The sequence below is a fragment of the Mesocricetus auratus genome, unplaced genomic scaffold, assembly GCF_017639785.1.
Source record: "Mesocricetus auratus isolate SY011 unplaced genomic scaffold, BCM_Maur_2.0 Super-Scaffold_100676, whole genome shotgun sequence".
In the NCBI taxonomy this organism is placed as follows: Eukaryota; Metazoa; Chordata; class Mammalia; order Rodentia; family Cricetidae; genus Mesocricetus; species Mesocricetus auratus.
The window spans coordinates 165,403,627-165,423,606 of NW_024429266.1; the positions used below are offsets into that span (position 1 = coordinate 165,403,627).

General features: G+C 37.5%; 1 protein-coding gene across 4 annotated transcripts in view; it reads left to right on the plus strand.

Annotated features, from left to right (window-relative positions):
• Cntn6 (contactin 6) overlaps window positions 1–19,980 on the plus strand; it is a 393,737-nt gene that overhangs the window by 202,455 nt on the left and 171,302 nt on the right. For all 4 annotated transcript variants that reach the window (XM_040738250.1, XM_040738246.1, XM_040738248.1 and 1 more), the window contains exon 5: window positions 14,966–15,061. In XM_040738250.1, coding sequence (XP_040594184.1) covers window positions 14,966–15,061 — 96 coding nt within the window. The remainder of the gene's footprint in view (window positions 1–14,965; window positions 15,062–19,980) is intronic.

Consider the following 19,980-nt stretch of genomic DNA (forward strand, 5'->3'; position numbering starts at 1 on the left):
TAACTAGTAACTATTAAATGTAGGGTTAAAGATGCTCTTCTATGTCATTTTAGGGGACAATATTTCATTCATTTGAATCCTATGCAAACTGATACCTCCATATAAAAAGTGGAGGTAAATGAAGTAAAAGAGATTCATTAAACTGCTCACAGTCAGTACCGTGAGTGGTGAAGTTAGCATTTGGGCATATTAAGTGGTTTTAAACTTGTGCATTGATCATTTAATCCTAACACAGAGATTACACAGAATTCACTAGGAGCCTATTTAATCTATTTTTCATGCCTGCAAATATATGCATATATTAATTTCTGATCAGAACCCCAAGAACTGTACACTAAGGTTTTACATAAGTTGGCATCTCCATTTACCCTGAACTAACAAAGCTACTCCATTCCCTTTGATTTTTCTCATCTATTTTTATTTAAGATGTACTTTAATTTTATCTAATAACTTATGTGCATGTCACATGTGCGGGGGTGTCCACAGAGGTTAGAAGAGTCCAAACAATTCCCTACTGTCAGAGTTACAAGCCAATGACAATTGTCTGATTTGGGTGCTAAGAAGTAAACTTGGGTCCACCGAGTGAACAGGAAGCACTCTTAATCATGAAACCATCTTTATAGCTTCTTATCTTGTAATTGTAGAGGATATGAAAACTTATGGATCAAGTGTAAGGACTGCACATGGGTAGGGCTTGGCTGTTTCTTTTTCTCTTTCCATGGACGTAGCAGTTTTATCATTATTCCTCAGATAACTGAGTTCATTATAACAATTCTTACTTCCCATCTGTATTACAATAGAGCTCTTAGCTACTTCAAATGTTTTTACTTGTTTTATTCACTAACTCCATATCTTTTTTGAAAATCTAGATCCTGGGCTGATAGACTGATAGACAAGAATATTATAGCCCTCTCCTCTGATTATTCTTTATTTATTTGAATTAAGTGTCACAGAAAATAATTCTCTGTCAATTTATCATTGCCAGAAATAAGGAATTATACACTTATTCATAAATTATTTATTTTTGTTATATCTATTAACTCAAGTGTGGTGTGTATGTGTTTTGTGTGTATGTGTTGTGTGTGTGTGCATGCATGTGTGCGTGCGCATGTGCGTGTGTGTGTGTGTGTGTGTGTGTTCATGACACAGTATGCATGTGTGCATATGGAGACTAGAGGACAACTTATGGGAATCTATTTTCTTCTTCCAACAGGTCCAAGGGATCAAATAATTAGACACAGGTTGTCAAGTAGGAAGCAAATACCCTTACTCACTGAGCCATCTTGTGGTTCTCTTATTTATAAATTTTAATAGAAATACTTTTACATCAACAAAAAATGGAAAGAAATTTGAGATAGGATTCTAAATGGATTCAACATCAGAAGCTCTTAAAATATGTTCTTCCTTCCTACTTGGATATTAGCATTCCAGATTTGTGTCTAATATTAAGTTTTAGCTATTGCTTCTTTTACGGGATTTGACAATAGCATTGCACTTTATTAGGTTATGTCATGTTATGTTACTGAGTTAAGCTAGGAAACACAATAATATCAGAAACAATGTAACCGAGTATAGAGCATCCGGAGAATGAGAATGGAAAATGAAACTAGGCTAAGCAGAGGTATTTTTGTATGCCACTTAATAAAAGTCTGAGAAAATTAATAATAGAACTAAGATCCTCTCCTTATTCAAACCACTCAAGAAATGGAAAATTTAGGGGAGGAAAACAAGTATGGAGGAATATGAATTCAGTCTTGAGAAATTTAAATAGATTTTTTTCTTTCTGAATTCTAAAAGGTCCTTGCATTTATAGCTGGGAGTTCTCTGGGAGCAATACAGAACTCGGGGACTTTTCTCAATGTCTTTGAGCATTTGGGTTTTGCTGGATAAGGTGTCTGCATTTCACTGCTCAGCACAATGTTTTTGCCTCAGGCCAAAACAAAACACTCATCCTCATCCTGGAAGCTGCATTATGAAGGTGAGCATGCTCTGAAGTCCTGTTTACTCCAGTGCATCCTTCACATTGAAACTTCTTCAGACAGACACTCAAGGGGGGGCTATTATTTGATTGCTAGAAAGCGAGGAGCTGGAGAAAATAAATCTCTGCGTTTAAAGTCAGATCTAATGGCTTCAAAGAGACAAGTAAATGAAATGGCTTTTAAAGTGTGGAGCAAGGGAGAAACTGAGCAATGTCTCCAGTTTGGGGGCAGATTACAAAGTCTGTGTCTGGGGTAAGGCTTTGTGAGAAAGCATGTTTAGTCTGGTTTTCAAATACAGACACTTTAACACATTAGTATTTGGGAAGAAATTATTTCTTTGTATCCTGGGGAATGGCAGTGCAGGAGTAGGAGTATCTTGTCTGAAGTAGTTTAGTTTAGTTTTTACAGTGAAGAGTGAAGCCCTCTCCGCCTGAAAGGGTGATAAAGGTGGTGGAGGGCTGTTGAAGAAACAATAGGCATAAGCAACAGTCAGAACTGGCGAATGGGTTTTAAGGATGCATCTACATAATACTCCAGGAAAAAGATGTTTGAGTTACATCGTATTAAATGAGTAAGACTGACATAGCCCCAGAATGTGTTAACAAGGATTTTTCTACTATCCTGGGGGATTTGAATCTTTAGATAGTTCAAATTTAGGTCTGAGTTCAATTTAAAGTGAAGATTGAGTTAAACCAAGAAACAGACAAGGATTCAGAAAAGCCAGAACATCCTTCATTGTCTACCCTCTGTAATTTACATACATTCTTGGAAAGACATTTGCTCTTCATTGGTTGCTTGGTTCGTTGGTTTGGACACTGACTGGCAGGGTAAGTTACCATAATGTCACAACAGAGAGACTCTAGCTTGCATCGGCAGTACAGACCATTATGTGCTCAGAGCATGAGAGCAGGAACCACACTCTTGCAATTTTGACCTGACACCTAGGAAACAATGAGCCTTTGAGCCTCAGCTCCCTTCTCAGCTCAGTGTGTGAGCCCGCTTGAAAGGCATTTCAGGCACTTATGAGGGTTCATTGACTGTTCTCAAAAGGCTATGTGGCCCATGGTAGCTATTCTTGACTATTGAATAACACAGAGAATAAAAGGAACACTTTCAGTGTTAAATTAAATGATTTTGTCCATATTAAATGGTAAAAACATGTTCAGGTTTTTGAAACCTAACCTGTGCGGTTTTGCAACCTGTGTGGATATTTTCCTGGTGAATATTTAGTTTCCCTTATCCTCAGAAATTTAAGTGTTATCTTCTTGATTCTGGCTGGTGGGCCCTAGGTACTCTTTGCCTTCCTTCAAGCTTATGAAAGTTGGCAAGTCATTGGCCCCCTTTGGTGTCAGAAGCTGGCACTGCCAACATGTCTTCTGAATGTGATCCTCAGGTCTTGGCATCAAACACTCAGTTTCTTCCTTTAATTAAGCTGATATGCATTCCTACATGTGACAGTTGCAGAAATGTATTCTCCTTACAATTGAATGCTGGAATGCTTAACGTTGCATGGACTTCATTGTAAGTACATTTTTTCATCTCTTGCCTCTCTAGTGTAGCATGGTGGCTCCATGAGAGAGCATATGGCCCAGTAATTCTTTAAAGCTCATTTTATGGGCCATTCTCGGGCACATCCTGCTGGCCTTTGGAACAGAGCCTTGTTTGTGCCTGCATTTTTGCCTATGCTTCTGCCAAAAACTTCCACGGGGAAAAAAAGGCAATAAAACCACAGGGCCCTGTAAGCTATGGTCATCAGAATAGCTTAATGAAAGCAACCTCAACAATTGAGGTCTTTAACAGCCACCAGCCCTGCAGGACTTAAACCTTCACCACAAGGACAGCCTGTGCAGGTCACCTTTGTGGTTTATGGGAATATCTCAAAATGTTATAGAATTCCAGATGATCTCAGAGAGTGATCTCACAGGAAGCTATTTTTCTCTTAAGCAAAAAGGAAAAAAGTGATAATGTAAAAATAGAAATTGTTGGTTTTCCCTGACTTCTTCTTAGAGAGAGATAAAGGTAAACTTTTTAAAGGTATTATATAGGAAAGAAAATATCTGTTGGCTACTCATTTGACTACACAAATTCATTGACGTTTGCCTCAAATTTTATTTCAACTAAATTGTGATTTTAGCTGGCAGAAAAATACTGAAATATTGACTGACACGGAAAAATAGATCCTATTGAAAGGAGATTCCTGTGGGTGGACACCTAGTGTGAATAAGGCAAAATTTTATCTCAATTATTATCTATATGCTATTAAACAGTTTTAATACTGAATTATGAATTAAAACTTATGAACTAGTGACATTTTGCAACAAATGAGTTTTGATAGCTAGCATGACCTGTGTGACCTTTGAGAGAATGTGATCTTCTTCATGACAGCTAATAGAAACCCTATTATAGCCACAAAGATCTCCGAGAAAATTTGTTAGCAATGGATGCCATTTACCTAGACTTAAAAACAATGGATAAGAAAATCAACAAAATAGATAAACCTCTGTCCAAACTAACCAAAAGACAGAGGGAGAGCATGCTAATTAACAAAATCAGGGATGAAAAAGGGGACATAACAACAGACTCTGAGGAAATCCAGAGAATCATCAGGGCATACTTTGAAAATCTGTACTCCACAAAATTTGAAAATTTAAAGGAAATGGACAATTTCCTGGATAGATATCACTTGCCAAAACTAAATCAAGAACAGATAAACAACCTAAACAGACCTATAACCCCTGATGAAATAGAAGCAGTCATCAAAAGTCTCCCAAATAAAAAAAGCCCAGGCCCAGATGGCTTCAGTGCAGAATTCTACCACAAATTCAAAGAAGAGCTAATTCCAATATTCCTCAAAGTATTCCACACAATAGAAGCAGGAGGCTCACTGTCAAACTCTTTCTACGAGGCTACAATTACCTTGATACCCAAGCCACACAAAGACACAACTAAGAAAGAGAACTATAGACCAATTTCCCTCATGAACATTGATGCAAAAATACTCAATAAAATACTCGCAAACCGGATTCAAGAACACATCAGAAAAATCATCCACCATGATCAAGTAGGCTTCATTCCAGGAATGCAGGCATGGTTCAACATTAGAAAATCTATCAATGTAATCCACCATATTAACAATCTGCGAAAGAAAAACCACATGATCATCTCACTAGTTGCTGAAAAAGCCTTTGACAAAATCCAGCACCACTTCATGATAAAGGTCCTAGAGAGATCAGGGATAACAGGAATGTACCTGACTATAATAAAAGCATTATACAGTAAACCAACAGCTAACATCAAACTAAATGGAGAGAAACTCAAAGCAATCCCTCTAAAATTAGGAACAAGACAAGGCTGTCCACTCTCTCCATATCTCTTCAATATTGTACTTGAAGTTCTAGCTACAGCAATAAGACAACAAAAGGAGATAAAGGGGATACAAATAGGAAAAGAAGAAGTCAAACTTTCACTATTTGCAGATGATATGATAGTTTACATAAGTGACCCAAAAAACTCCGCAAGGTTACTCCTAGAGCTGATAAACACCTTCAGCAATGTGGCAGGATACAAGGTAAACTCAAAAAAATCAGTGGCCCTATTATATACAGATAATGAAGTGACTGAGAAAGAAATCAGAGAAACATCACCCTTTACAATATCCAAAAACAGCATCAAATATCTGGGGATCATGTTAACCAAGGAAGTGAAAGACCTGTATATCAAGAACTTTGTGTCCTTAAAGAAAGAAATCAAAGAAGATACGAGAAAATGGAAAGATCTCCCATGCTCCCTTGGATTGGTAGGATCAACATAATAAAAATGGCAATCTTGCCAAAAGCAGTCTACAGATTCAATGCAATCCCTATCAAAATTCCATCACAATTCTTCAAGGACCTGGAAATAACATTAATCAACTTTATATGGAAAAACAAAAGGCCCAGGATAGCTAAAACATCCCTATACAATAAAGGAACTTCAGGAGGCATCACCATACCTGACTTCAAGGTCTATTATAGAGCTATAGTCCTGAAAACAGCTTGGTATTGGCACAAAAATAGGCAGGTAGACCAATGGAACCGAATTGAAAGCCCTAATTTTAACCCACACACCTATGAACACTTGATTTTTGACAAAGAAACTAAAACTGTACAATGGAAAAAAGAAAGCATCTTCAACAAATGGTGCTGGCATAACTGGGTACTGGTATGCAGAAGACGGCAGATAGATCCATGTTTATCGCCTTGTACAAAACTTAAGTCCAAATGGATCAAAAATCTCAACATACATCCAGCCACACTGAAACTTTTAGAAGAGAAAGTGGGAGATACTCTTCAACGAGTTGGTACAGGAGACCACTTCCTAAACATAACACCAGTGGCAGAGGCACTGAGATCGACAATTAACAAATGGGACCTTCTGAAACTAAAAAGCTTCTGTAAGGCAAAGGACACAGTCAAAAAGACAAAAAGGCAGGCCATAGAATGGGAAAAGGTATTCACTAACCCTACATCTGACAGAGAGCTAATCTCCAAAATTTACAAAGAACTCAAGAAGCAAGTCTCCAAAACACCAAAGGATCCCATTAAAAGGTGGGGTACAGAGCTAAATAGAGAATTCTCAGTAGAGGAGGCTAAAATGGCCAAGAGACACTTAAGAAAGTGCTCAACATCCTTAGCCATCAGGGAAATGCAAATCAAAACAACTCTGAGATACCATCTTACTCCTGTCAGAATGGCTAAAATCAAAAACACCGAAGACAATTTATGCTGGAGAGGATGTGGAGAGAGAGGAACACTCCTCCACTGCTGGTAGGAGTGCCGACTCATACAGCCTCTTTGGAAATCAGTATGGAGATTCCTCAGGAAAATGGGAATTAATATACCACTAGACCCAGCAATTCCACTCTTAGGCATATATCCAAATGAGGCAAGTTCATACAACAAGGGCATCTGCTCCACTATGTTCATAGCAGCATTATTTGTAATAGCCAGAACCTGGAAGCAACCTAGATGCCCCTCAACTGAAGAGTGGATAGTGAAAATGTGGTACATTTATACAATGGAGTATTACTCAGCAGAAAAAAGCAATGGAATCTTGAAATTCGCAGGGAAATGGACAGCACTGGAAGAAACCATCCTGAGTGAGGTATCCCAGTCGCAAAAAGACAAACATGGTATGTACTCATTCATATATGGATTTTAGACATGGATCAGGATAGTGCCAGTTTGCACTTCCACTGATAGAGAGTCTGGGAAACAGGAAAGAACCTAAAAGATATGCATATATGCATAGTACCCAAGAGAAGAGGATGAAGACAAGATCCCCTGAATGGATGGGGAACACGGTGAGGGGTGTGAGGGAGTGGGACCTGGGAAGAAGAGAGTGGGTGAAGAGGAAGAGAGTTGGTCATGGGGGAAAAGGAATTTGAGGGGGTGGGGGTAGAATAGGGGGAAGAGGGCATCATAGGATTGAATACAGATCAGGCACCAGAGCGACCTCGAGTGATCTAAAGTTATAACACCAATTGGCAAGCTAAGCAATAGTGGAGAGACCACCTCGAATGCCCATTCCTGATAATGAACTTGATGTCTATAACCATCCGGGAGCCTTCATCCTGTGACTGATGGAAGCAGAGGCAAACACACAATTAATCACTGAACTGAACCCAAGAAACCCAGTGACAGAGAGAGAGGAGTGATGAGCAAATTGGCAAAGAATGGGCTGGCAAAACCAGCAGAGACAGCTGATCTGAACAGGGGAGAGCTCTGGGACCCCAGACTGACAGTGGGGAGGCCAGCATGGGACTGATCTGGACCCCCCAAATGTGAGTGTCAGCGAGAAGGCCTGGGCAACCTATGGGGCCCTGAGCTGTGGATCAGTGTCTATCCCTGATATACAAACAGTCTTCGTGTGCCTAGAGCACAAAGAGGGATGCTCTCTCAGCCTGGACTCTTAGGGGAGTGCCTGGACCCTACCCAGAGTAAAATGACAGACTCTGATATCCCCTATGTGGAAGGATTTGGCGATAGGGTGGGAGGGTGGGGGGGGAAGGGGAGTGCGGCAGGAGGGGAGGGAGAGGGAACTGGGATTGACATGTAAAACAAGCTATTTAAAATAAATAAATAAATAAAAAACAATGGATAAACAATCAATGGTCTTATCAACATGGTTATAATGACTTCTGATTAACAGTGAAAAGATGACTCGTGTTTCTGGAGTAGAGGTTGACAATGTGATACCAGGAGCATTCAGTCCAAAACTTCCTAATATAACACAAATTTTGAGGTTTTAATCTCTTACTTTGGCAGTGTTTTTCTTTCTGTGACCACTAAAATGAATAATAATTTAATGGTAACTTTCAAGTACAATACTAAAATGGAAAAAATACACAGATTAGCCACCTCTTAGACTACAAGAAATAGAAATAACAGGACTGTTAATTTTGAAATGTAGTTGGGCAGGTTTTTATTTAAAGTCATGCAAATCCAAGTCTCACAGATTAAGGCAAGAGTTTTTTTTTTTATAGTGCTGGAGTTTGAACCCAGCACTCTTGCATGTTATCAAGTCTTTACCACTGAATTGTGACCTTAACCATATTACTTTGTATTGATGGCACCAACACACATGAGCTATTTCAGTTTTTCCATTACAGAAGAGGAAACGGAATGGATTTGATTAACTAATACTCCACAAAAACCATGCCAGGCATGCCAGATCCTCGGGTAGTACACAACTAATGACTATTGATTAAGATCAAATGGAGAAAGGGGTGCAATTATGGGGGATAAATGGATTACATCTTGGGGAAATTTTTCATTTTAAAAATTCTGGAACAGGTGCTGTAGAGAGAGCTAAAGTATTTGTCTTCTGAGCATGAAGACCGAAGATCCATCACCAGAAATGCTGGAAATAAAGCCAGGACTGATGGCCCACACTTAACAATCCTGTCCCTAGAAAGGAGATAGGTTTCTGGGAATTATTGTACAGCCAACCTCGACCCACGTGAGCCATAGGCTAGTGAGGGCTAGTACCTGAAGAGTGAAATTTGAGTGTGTCTTCTGGCCTCCACGTGTATGCTCACACACACGCCTGCCCACTTGCACAAGCATGTATGCCACAATGTCAAGAACAGATGCATTGCTAACCTCACATATCATGTCTCATGCATCTCTTTCTCTGAACCCAGGACTTTGCATTCTGAAAAGCAAAACAGATGTTTACATGGGAAATAATATAGTAAAGAGCAATAAACTACAGGCACTTTAAACAGGGATATATACCTATGTGAATCTAACTGAAGGCCAAATGCTCTGTTGAAGTTGGCTTTGTATCTTAGTATATGTGGACATGGTTTTGGTGAAAATAAATACAATAGATTCCCAGAGGTTGGCCTGGTTCTTGGTTGTGGATCACTGTGTCTGGATGAGGGTTTTCTGATGATAGTCGGTATATTCATCAATTTGATTACAGGGTAAGCCTAGTTCAGACATCCTCTCTACCACTGTAGGAGTCTTAGCTGAGGTCATCTTTGTGGATTCTAAGGAGTTACCCTAGCACCAGGTTTCTCCCTAAGACCATAGTGGCTGTCTCTATTAAGATATCTCTTTCATTTATCTTCCACTGAATCGCTCCCCACCTCCCTACAGTGGGATGCCATGCTCAGTTTTAATGCATGGCAGAAGGGCCTGGCACTGCCCCAACCTATTGTGCCACATTATGTTGACTCTCTTATCCATGAGGAGGAGTGAATTGGGGGTGAGAAAGAGGGGAGGTGAGGAGGGTTGGGGGAGGTGTGGGGGACAGGGAGAGGGGTGGGATGGAGAACTGTGGTTGGAATGTAAAATGAAAAAAAATATACTCACAGTAAACCATCCTAGAACCTTCATCCAGTGACTAATGGAAGCAGAGACAGACACCCACAGCTAAACACTGAACTGAACTCCTGGAACCCAGTGACAGAGAGGGAGGAGTGATGATCAAAGGGGTCAAAAATGGGCTGGTGAAACTCATAGAAACAGTTGACCTGAATAAGCAGCAGATCTTGGACCCAAGACTGATGCCTGGGAAGCCAGCATGGAACTGATACAGAACCCCTGAATGTGGGTGCCAGTGAGGAGGCATAGACAATCTATGGGGCCTTGGGTAGTAGATTAGTATTTATCCCTGGCATTCAAACGAACTTTGGGTACCCATCCCACAATGAGGAATGTTTTCTCAGCCTATACTCTTGGGGGAGTACCTAGGTCCTACTCTGAATGAAATGACAGATTCTGGAGATTCCCACATGGATGGCCTCAGCCTCCTTGGGGAATTGAGTGGGGATTGGTTTGGGGTTGGTAGGGGGGATTATGGGAGAGGAGGGGAGGGAGAGGGAGCTGTGATTATCATGTGAAGCAAGCTTGTTCATAATTTAAATAAAAATTCTTTAAAAAATAATATATATAATATACATATACACATATCCACCAAAAAATATAGTGGTTTTCTCTTTTCTTCAAATGTCACTCTAGCTGCAATCTGGATTCCTTGTGTTTTTAGTTTCATTCAATCTCCACTCCAAAAGTGCTTGAATCCTCTGTCCTCTCAAATGACCCTGCAAACATTCTCTTTCCAGATTCCTCCGGAGATTTAGAGCCACCATCCAAAGCTTTTTATTCTAATGAGAGAATACTTCACAGTCATATTCTTTCTACACATAGATCCCTTCTCCTGGTTCCACTTCCTTGCAAAGGACTGTCCCCCCATAGGCCCTTTCATAACTGTTCTAGCAACCAGCAAGCTAATAGGAATAGTTGCACAACCCCTTCCATGTCCCTCCTAAATCTGCCCTGCTGTTCCAAGCCTGCTCTGAAGAGTTGGGCAGCCTCTGAACCACATGCCCTTTGCTGCACTTGGCCTTGTCTGAAAATGTTACTGAATTTCTTTTGTCAAGATCACATATGATTAACCGTTTCTGTCCAAACCTTTCCTGCTCCTTCATTGCTCAGCTGCATGTTTTCTCTTTTGTGTTTACCTTCTCTTTTCTTTCTTGTAATCTCAGTATCTCTGCCTCTACAGAGTTCATATTTTCAGTACTGGAATCAAGAGATATTTGTTAAATAGCTCATAATTAAAAATTGGAGTGTCATTCCACATCTGTTAATGTAGCTTTAAGTAATTTGTTTGCTGATAAATCCTCTTTTTATATATCTGGGCATTGGCTTTTTCCTATTCATGAATGAGGTGTTCCATAGACAAGATATTGCTGGTATACTCTCTTGTTTATTCGAATCATATTTATAACATTTTAGATCATACTACTAGTGGGGCATTAAGCAAATTTAAAATATAGTCTTCTGTCAAGTATACCATGGTTATAAAATGTTCACAGAGGAAATGGCATGCCTCAGTTATTCTTCAACTAAAAACAATATGAATAAATTTAAAATATCCAGCTTGTAAGAAACTTTGTAGCAGCTTATTGAGTTGCATGTATGTCACACGTAGGTTTTTATATTATTTCTTTTGTAATTCAGTAGTAGTGTAAATATATTTAAAAACATAGCTTTCTTCTATTTTTAACAAAGTGACATTAAGAATTTTGTTTTTATTTGGGACAGGAGTTTTATACAGTCTTGTCTAACTTGTGCTTCTTCTTTCAGTATCTTCTTGGTTTTGAATCACAGGTACAGACCACCATACATGATTTATGTATTTTCCAAATCAGTCCTCTCTGAGTTTATATCTTCTTTCTGATTAATGGAAGTAAATGGATATGATTTTTGTAATGATTTATTATTACTTTTAACCAAATATTCTTCTATTTTACTATAGTCTATATGTATATTATCTACATAGTCTATATCTATATTAATTTCAGAACCAAAAATGTCTGCTTAATCTTGCATTTTAATGGCAGCAGCAGTGGCTTATTTTCACTATGAATTCTGTGCATCTAAAAATTTTAGTCTCATTTTTTTTCTTTATGGAAGAAATTGTCTCCCTTTCTCCACATAGTCAAGGTTGGTCCTCTTATTATCAATCAGACCTGTGCTTTCTTCATTTCCTTTGAAGGATATCTGAGGATAAAAGGTTAAACTACAATAACAAAGAGATTATTCAGCACAATAGAACTTTACTGGTGATTATGATTAACACAGTCTGCTTTTTAAAATACAAGTCAGTGCATTTGTAATGTGCCATACATTTATATAACATATACTGATCATATTCATCCATCATTACTGCTCTCCACTCCCTCCCAGAGAGCCCCCAGTTCATCTCGCACTCAACTTCTTTTATTTTATTATTTTGTTATTAATAATGTATAGAGTCCAATTAGTACTGTACATACGCACACTTGTGTTAAGTCACTCACTGGGACATGAGCCACTTACCAGTACCACATCTCCAAAGCAGAGTGATTCTCCCTCTCTCAGGAGCATCAGTGACCAGTAGCTCCCAGTCTATGCTGGAATTCTGAAAAGTTTGATCTTGTGCAGGTAAGCACACTGCTCTGACTTGATATGTAGCAGCCATATTATATTGAGAAGTCTTCATGTCCTGGGTCTCCCCCACCTTTTTCTACAAAGTTCCAGGAGCTTTGCATGGGATGGTTGATATATGACCCACTCACAACTGAGTGTTTATAGTTATTTATACTTGGTATGTGGACAAGGTATGAGTTTTTGCATTAAGCAACACCCATTACCAAATACGCTTCTTTGATCAAAGTTGAGAGAAGCACTATTCCATGGTATAAACAAATATTGGCAGCATGACTGTTTAGCAAAAGAAAAACAGTAGGTTTCTCTCTTAGGCCTATGATCCCTTCAATCATGGATTTTGACCAGAGTTACAGTACCTGGCATGAAATTCCTCCTGCTGAGCAGGCCTCATATCCAATCTGAAAACTATTATCCTACAATAACCATGTCAATGGGTGTATTTTGAGTATTGCACCAATGAGTGCATTTTTTCCTGGGAGGTCAAAGCATGCTGAATCTAGCACTGTGTAAGACCACTGACATCTCTTCTCCTTTAGCTTTCTTTATAGTAATCCCTGGCATTGTGTAAGCTCCCAAAGAATCAGAAGAGTTTCCTGGTCAGTTCAAGGTTGATTTCTCTATATCCTGTAACAAAAGTGAGAGATGTCTTCACCAATAGGGTCTGACCATGTCGTTATGGTGGTCAAGCAGGAGTAACAATGGGCAAAGTTTGTCACAAAAATCTTTTAAATATCCAGATAATAGTAAATCTTTCATGTCTAAATGTAAGGGATGTTGTCTTTATTTTATTGGCATGTCTAGATGTAGGGAAATTGAGTGAAAAGGAATCATGAATGTTTTCAGAGAGAGTCTCAAACACAGATACCATATTATCTTTCTGTTTGATACACATGCTTACAAAGAAGTCTGGAGAATGTATCATCTAGATAGAGGAATATGCTTGTTTCCAACCCTGATACTACTGAAGAAGGGAGAATAGATCTTCACAGCAGTAGACTCTGTTTCAAAATAATGATCGCACACTATTATCAATATACTTTTTGGTAGATCTAATTTTGGTACATGTCTAATTTTCCTACTAGACACTCAGAATAAAAGTGAGTCAGCACTTAGTGATTCTCTGTTATTTTTTTAAAATATGGCTTCTGTACTTAAACAACATTCCTATCCTTTAGAATGAGTGAATGAATGAATGAGTCAAGAGATGTATTTTATAGATGAAGATGTTGATGCTCAGAGGGAATTAAACATTTGGCCATTCCTGGAGGCTGGCTGACTTTTCCTAGGAAAGTTAATAGCTTTAAAGGTTAACTAGTTGGTTTATCAAGATTTCACCATTTCTGAATATCTAGGATTCCTTAATATAGGAAATCACACATCCCAAATAAATTCAAGGAGAAGCTTTGTGAGGTGATTTAGAGAAAGTACACAATTTACTTTCTGTTTCATTGTACTGTGTGGTGATATATTGTTTACTATTTAATAAAGCTGTTGGAGATCAAAATGCAAAGCTAGCTACAGCCATAGAGCCAGGCAGTGGTGATACACACATTTAATCCCAGGACTCAGGACAGATCTCTATTAGATCAAGGCCACACTGAATTACATGAAATTGATCCAGTCTAAAAGAAAACAGCTCACACAAAGGTAATCTCAGCACTTGGGAGGCAGAGGTAGGTGGATCTCTGTGAGTCCAAGGCAATCCTGGGCTACATAAGAGTGAATCAGAGTTCCTACCTTTAACCCCAAGATTTGATGTGAGGCACCCGTCTGGGATTGCAGTTTTAGGATTGTGGAGCTAGCCAGATCACCCTTTGTGTGTGAGGAAGAGGTAAGAGCTGGTGGCTGGCTGCTTAGCTTATCTGACCATCAGCTTAAACCCCAATATCTATTTCTGGGTTTTTATTTTTCATGCTACAGTTCTGTCAATAGCAGCTTTGTGTCTCAGGTCACTATATCCTAAAGCTGAGACATTGTTTAACCATCAAATGACAATCATTAATCTAAAAAGGTAGACTTTAGTATATTGACTGCATACCCATTATTTACTTATGTATTTATGTTTGTTTGTTTTTTTCAAGACAGAGTTTCTCTGTATGTGAGTCCTGGCTGTCTGGGAACTCACTTTGTCCAGCCTTGACTTCCCAGAGATATACCTGTCCCTGGCTCCCAAGTGTTGGGATTAAAGTTGTATGTGCCACCACCTCCTGGCATGCATATACTTTTAAATACACATTGTCTGGACATATTAAATATGTACTGTGCTTAGAGGACCATCTACTGAGTTACAAACTATATGAGTGAGTAGCTGTAAGAAATGAGTTTATCAAAATATTGACTATACATATATACATATATATGTATATACAGAAATGCTTATTCCAAATATGATTACCTTTACTAATAACAATGAAAATACATTACCTTTAAGACATTCAGAATCTTCTGCACTTTAAAAAGTAAGGAATTGTGAACCTGTTTTTGTTTGTTTGTTTTCCCAAGATATTGAAGACTTTGAAACCAAAACCAGAAGCACAGTGTCTGTCCGAGAAGGTCAAGGTGTGGTACTCCTCTGTGGCCCACCACCACACTTTGGAGGTAGGTTGTGGTTTATGTAAATGAATGCATGGGCTCCATCGGAATGTGAAGAAGGCACACAGGTCCTAGAATGACGGATATTCCACCATACAGTCAGGTGAACTACAAAAGCTCCTCGGAATTCATCAACCACTCAGAGAGTCCATCATTCTAATGTTTAACCCACTGTTCATGACAACGTATATGTCACTTAACTCTCTTTGAGGCTCAGCTTCCTCAAATGTAAATTTGGGCAAGCATTATTAATAATGTTAGATATCTAAATTAAATTGATTTGTATATTGGCCAGTACCTTACTCAAAAGGAAAGCTGAGATGGTCATTTCATTTTTTACTCTTCTTGGAACTGTCCCATGCAGGAACTCCTCACATGAGCCACAGCTGCCTATTCATATTAGCTTCCATTAATAAAATGGGAGAGCTTTTGAAAGAGATAAAATAGATATTTTAGCCAGGTGGTGGTGGCACAGGCCTTTAATCCCAACACTCAGGAGGCAGGTAGATCTCTGTGAGTTCGAGACCAACCTGGTCTAAAAGAGCTAGTTCCAGGACAGTCTCTAAAGCCACAAGAAACCCTGTTTCAACAAAACAAAACAAAACAAAACAAAAAAACCAGATATTTTTAAGACAAACTTGTGCTCCTAATCTTAAACTAAATCTTTTTTATAAGTCTCTAAAATTTTTTATTATTATTTTCATTTTATATCACCTTTGTGATGTGCCAGCACATAAAGCAAAGGAACCTAATTAGAAGCTAACAATATATTTCTCCTCACTACTAACAAATATGCTCACCTAAAGTGTGAGAGAAAACTTACCATACATACAGTGCTGTCTCAGCATAAAGTTACATTCTTGTACATTGTACACAAATATTATTTAAGCTGTTTGATAGTGTCTTTTTTCTTTTTATGACTCTATGGAAATTTTTGTTCTGCTACCATAATCTGATACTCAAAAATAAAGGAAACAGTAGGTCCTATAGTACTCAGAATGTAGTAAAAGATTCCTGATGGTGTTGAAAATTTTTCTAACTTGGTTTAATTCCAGATGACAGAAATTTATTATCTATTTATGTTTATTTTTTATAAAATTTTTTGTAAAACAATTGTAAGTAAACCATATATCACATTTATCACTTAGATATATTCATTACACACACATATATGCATATATATATATGCAGCAGCTAAGCAAGAGAGATATTCTCTTGTCATTTTATCATTTCTTAATAAGAAAGAGTGCATTTGTCTTTTAAGCAAAGATCTCTCACTTTCATGTCATGAGGCCTAGGAAACTAGTCAAAGGATCATGCAAAATACAATAAAGTAAGAACTTTGTAAGGAAAAAGTCTCTTAAACCGGAGTGAAGGCAAGTTTGCCTATTTCCATGGAGAATTCTTCAGCATGAGTCCATGGATATTTTTCAATTATGATGTCTGGGTAGCATAACAGTTTCCTCCTGAATAGTTTTAGAATTTACCAAAAGTGCCTTCATTTCTTTGAGGACAGGTATGATGGAATGATGTTCTTTTGTTCTTCACTGTAGAACACAACAAACCTTTGTGTCTTCTTGTGTCGTCTGCTATATCTATCTTCAATGTCATATTTTCATTAACAGCTTTTTATTTTCTACATTAAATTTATTAAGTGCCTGCTGTTTATTTAAGATTTTCCCAATGGAATTGCTTTCTCTATTTCTCTCTTATAAGTAAGCCATTGGTTTTTGTGTGTTGTTATCTGCTACTTTGTCAAATTTATAAGTGATGGAAGTCTTTTTATAAAATTTCTAGGATTTTCTAAGTACAGAACTGTAAGATCTGCAAAAAAGGTATAATTTAATGTACTCATCATTTGTTTTCTTCCTTTTCATTTGTTTCTTCTACATTATTGCTGTGACTGTCATTTCATACTGAACTGGATAACTGGAGTGACTACCCTTATGTTTACAGGTCCTAGAGGATAAAACATTTCAATATTTCTCAATAAACTTGACATTAGCAACAGATTTGTCACCTTTAAGTTTGTCACTTATGCTGTGCTGTGATATTTTATAACAATTTTTTATTGTTTTTCTTTTTTGGTGGGGGGATGGTTTGGTTTTTCAAAACAGGATTTCTCTGTGAAACAGTGCTCGTTGAAACTTACTTTGCAGGTGAGGCCAGACTCAAATTCACAGAGATCTGTCTGCCTCTGCCTCCCAAGTACTGGGATTAAAAGCTTGTGTCATCACTACACAACCCACTTTTTTGAATGATATAAAATATTTATCTTATTTACTTGCCTGCATGTTAATGTTTTTTTCCACATATGAAATATTTCTAATTCTTATGTACTGATATCAATATTGTTTCTCTTAAAAATCAATTATAGACTCCATAATGATAGAAGGTCATAAAGATAGTGCTTTTGAACTAATTGTGTACAAGTTAATTTTGTGCCCTTCTGTCTACACACAACTAGCACAGTGAGTGCAATGAGTTCATCTACATCAAGGGAGAAGTCATAATAATTTTGATATTATTAGTGTATCTGAGTGTGTTAAATTGTTCCTCTAGTATGTTCACAAAATTATATCCAATCCAAAACACTGCTTATAAATAGAAGTCTGTGAAATATACTTCAATGCGTTTCATAAAGAAACATTCTAAGAGCATGAGGGAAAAATGAACATGTTTGAGTTCTATAAGTATGTCTGTCAATGAAAGTGTCTGTGCCCAAAAGCAAGATGTGAAAATGAGTATATAGATTTTCCATGTAAATGCTGACTAATAGTATAATATAATAACAATGCAATTGTTGTAGAACATAGTTATTAATACATAAAATGTGCAGTTTTCATCATATACAATGTACCTACTTGCCACCCATCATCAAAGCTAGACTGTTGACATTACTTCATAAAAAGAGAGGCTTGCAGCAGTTATTAGACATCCATATGAGATCCCAGCTACCCCTTCCAAACATTTGTATACAATTTTGCCCTCATTGCACATGGCCTGGAATGGGGTTGTATCCATAGAAATAGATTACATAATATGGGAATGTAAATAGAAAGGGCCATCATACACATAGCCATGCACAATAAACTCACTCGTTCTGCAATGTGAACTTTGGTGAATTAGTAATTTCATTTGTCTATGAGACCTTATAAGGGTGGGTGAGACAGTATTTAAGAATGCCCACGGGAAAATTTTTCTTCTGTAATATTATAACATTACAACAAACATAACATAGCTTAATAATTTAACCTAATATAACAATATAATCTAACTCAACATGATACAAAATAGAACATAAAATATGATATAATTTATTGTTCCTTCTTCTGAGTGAATTAAAGAAAGCTAATCTCTAGTATTGATGTTTTGAATGCATTCTACCCAAATGTAACAGTAACTTAAATTGTGGACTGTAGCAGGAACTTTTCTGTTCCACCTGTCAGTCCTGCAGTTGCTTGCAAAACAATCGATCAGAGGCTTAATATTAATTATAATTGTTTGGCTGATGGCTCAGGCTTATTACTAGGTAGCTCTGATATTTAAATTAACCCATTAGTATTAAACTATGTATTGACATGTTGCTGGTTTCTTCTGTCAACTCTGCCTTCTTTCTCCCTGTATCTCTGCTTGGATTTCATGCCTAGCTATATTCTGCCCTGCCATAGACAAAAGCAGTTTTATTCATCAGCCAATAAAAGCAACACATATTTGCTACTTATGGAGGGGCATCCCACATCAGTATGCATGCTATCCCTATGGGAAGATCTTAGGGAGGTTAAATTTATTTTAATAGAGAATGGATCTATGAACTGAAAAAGCATGCCATGTGCATATATAGAAAACAGTCATGATATAGGCTTTAACTTGAGTACATCACATTTTAATGAAATCAGAGTGATTCTTAGTATTCTGTCTCATTTAATCTTATGATATCTATATCAATAAGCTTCCTGTCTCTTAAACATATTATTAAAATAATCCATGTTTAAAGTGAAGAGCTTGTGTGGGATCATAGTTTTTTATGTTCACATTAAGTCAGACTCATTGTTCTTCAGTCCTTAAAGACATTGACAGATGACAATGGCAGGATGAATGTGGCACAGTAAATTTTTCCTTCATAGCCAGTACATGAAAGCGAAAAATATAAGGATCTTGGATCATACATCCCCTTTGAAGGCATGATTGCAATAACTTACAGGCTTTTCACTAGGTCCTAGTACTAAAACATCCATTGCTTCCCATAACACCATTACATGGTCTAAGCTTTTAATTAGGATACACTTACAGAGGGCATTTCATAGCCAAATTTTAGCTATTTCTGTGAATGTGAGTTCTTTGATGGTTATGTTCTTGTTCACACTCTAACTTTAAAATATTTCAAAGATACAGTTGAACAGATGGGCACATGGTTAAGATGACTGTCTGCTTATCCAACCTAGGTTCCATTCTCAGAACTCATATGACATCTCACAACTCTTTTCTAAGATCCAACATTATTTTCTGTAGTACTTGCAAATAAGCAAAGTAATGATGGAAATTTTTAAAATATTTCAGAAATGTAGATTTAACTGGACGTTTTACAAAATGACCATAACAGGGACAATGCTGTAGATACAATTATAAAGCTTTAAGAAGAATCCTCTTTGAACATCAGTTCCTATCTCCGAAGTCCACCCATTTCTTATCTATGACAATTTTGTCTCCCATATGATCTCTAACACACATGTCTGTTATTTGTTGTATTCTTCTCCTATGTAGTATAGTAATCTTAGTAAAATAAAAGTTCCCCTTTAACTCCTTACTACCTTGTAATGATTCTTTTAACTTCAGTTTGGTGTTTGGGCAAAAAGCATCCATTTTTCCTACTGTATCTCTGAAGATTTTCAAAATCCTGACCTTCCATAGAGACACGTGAACTA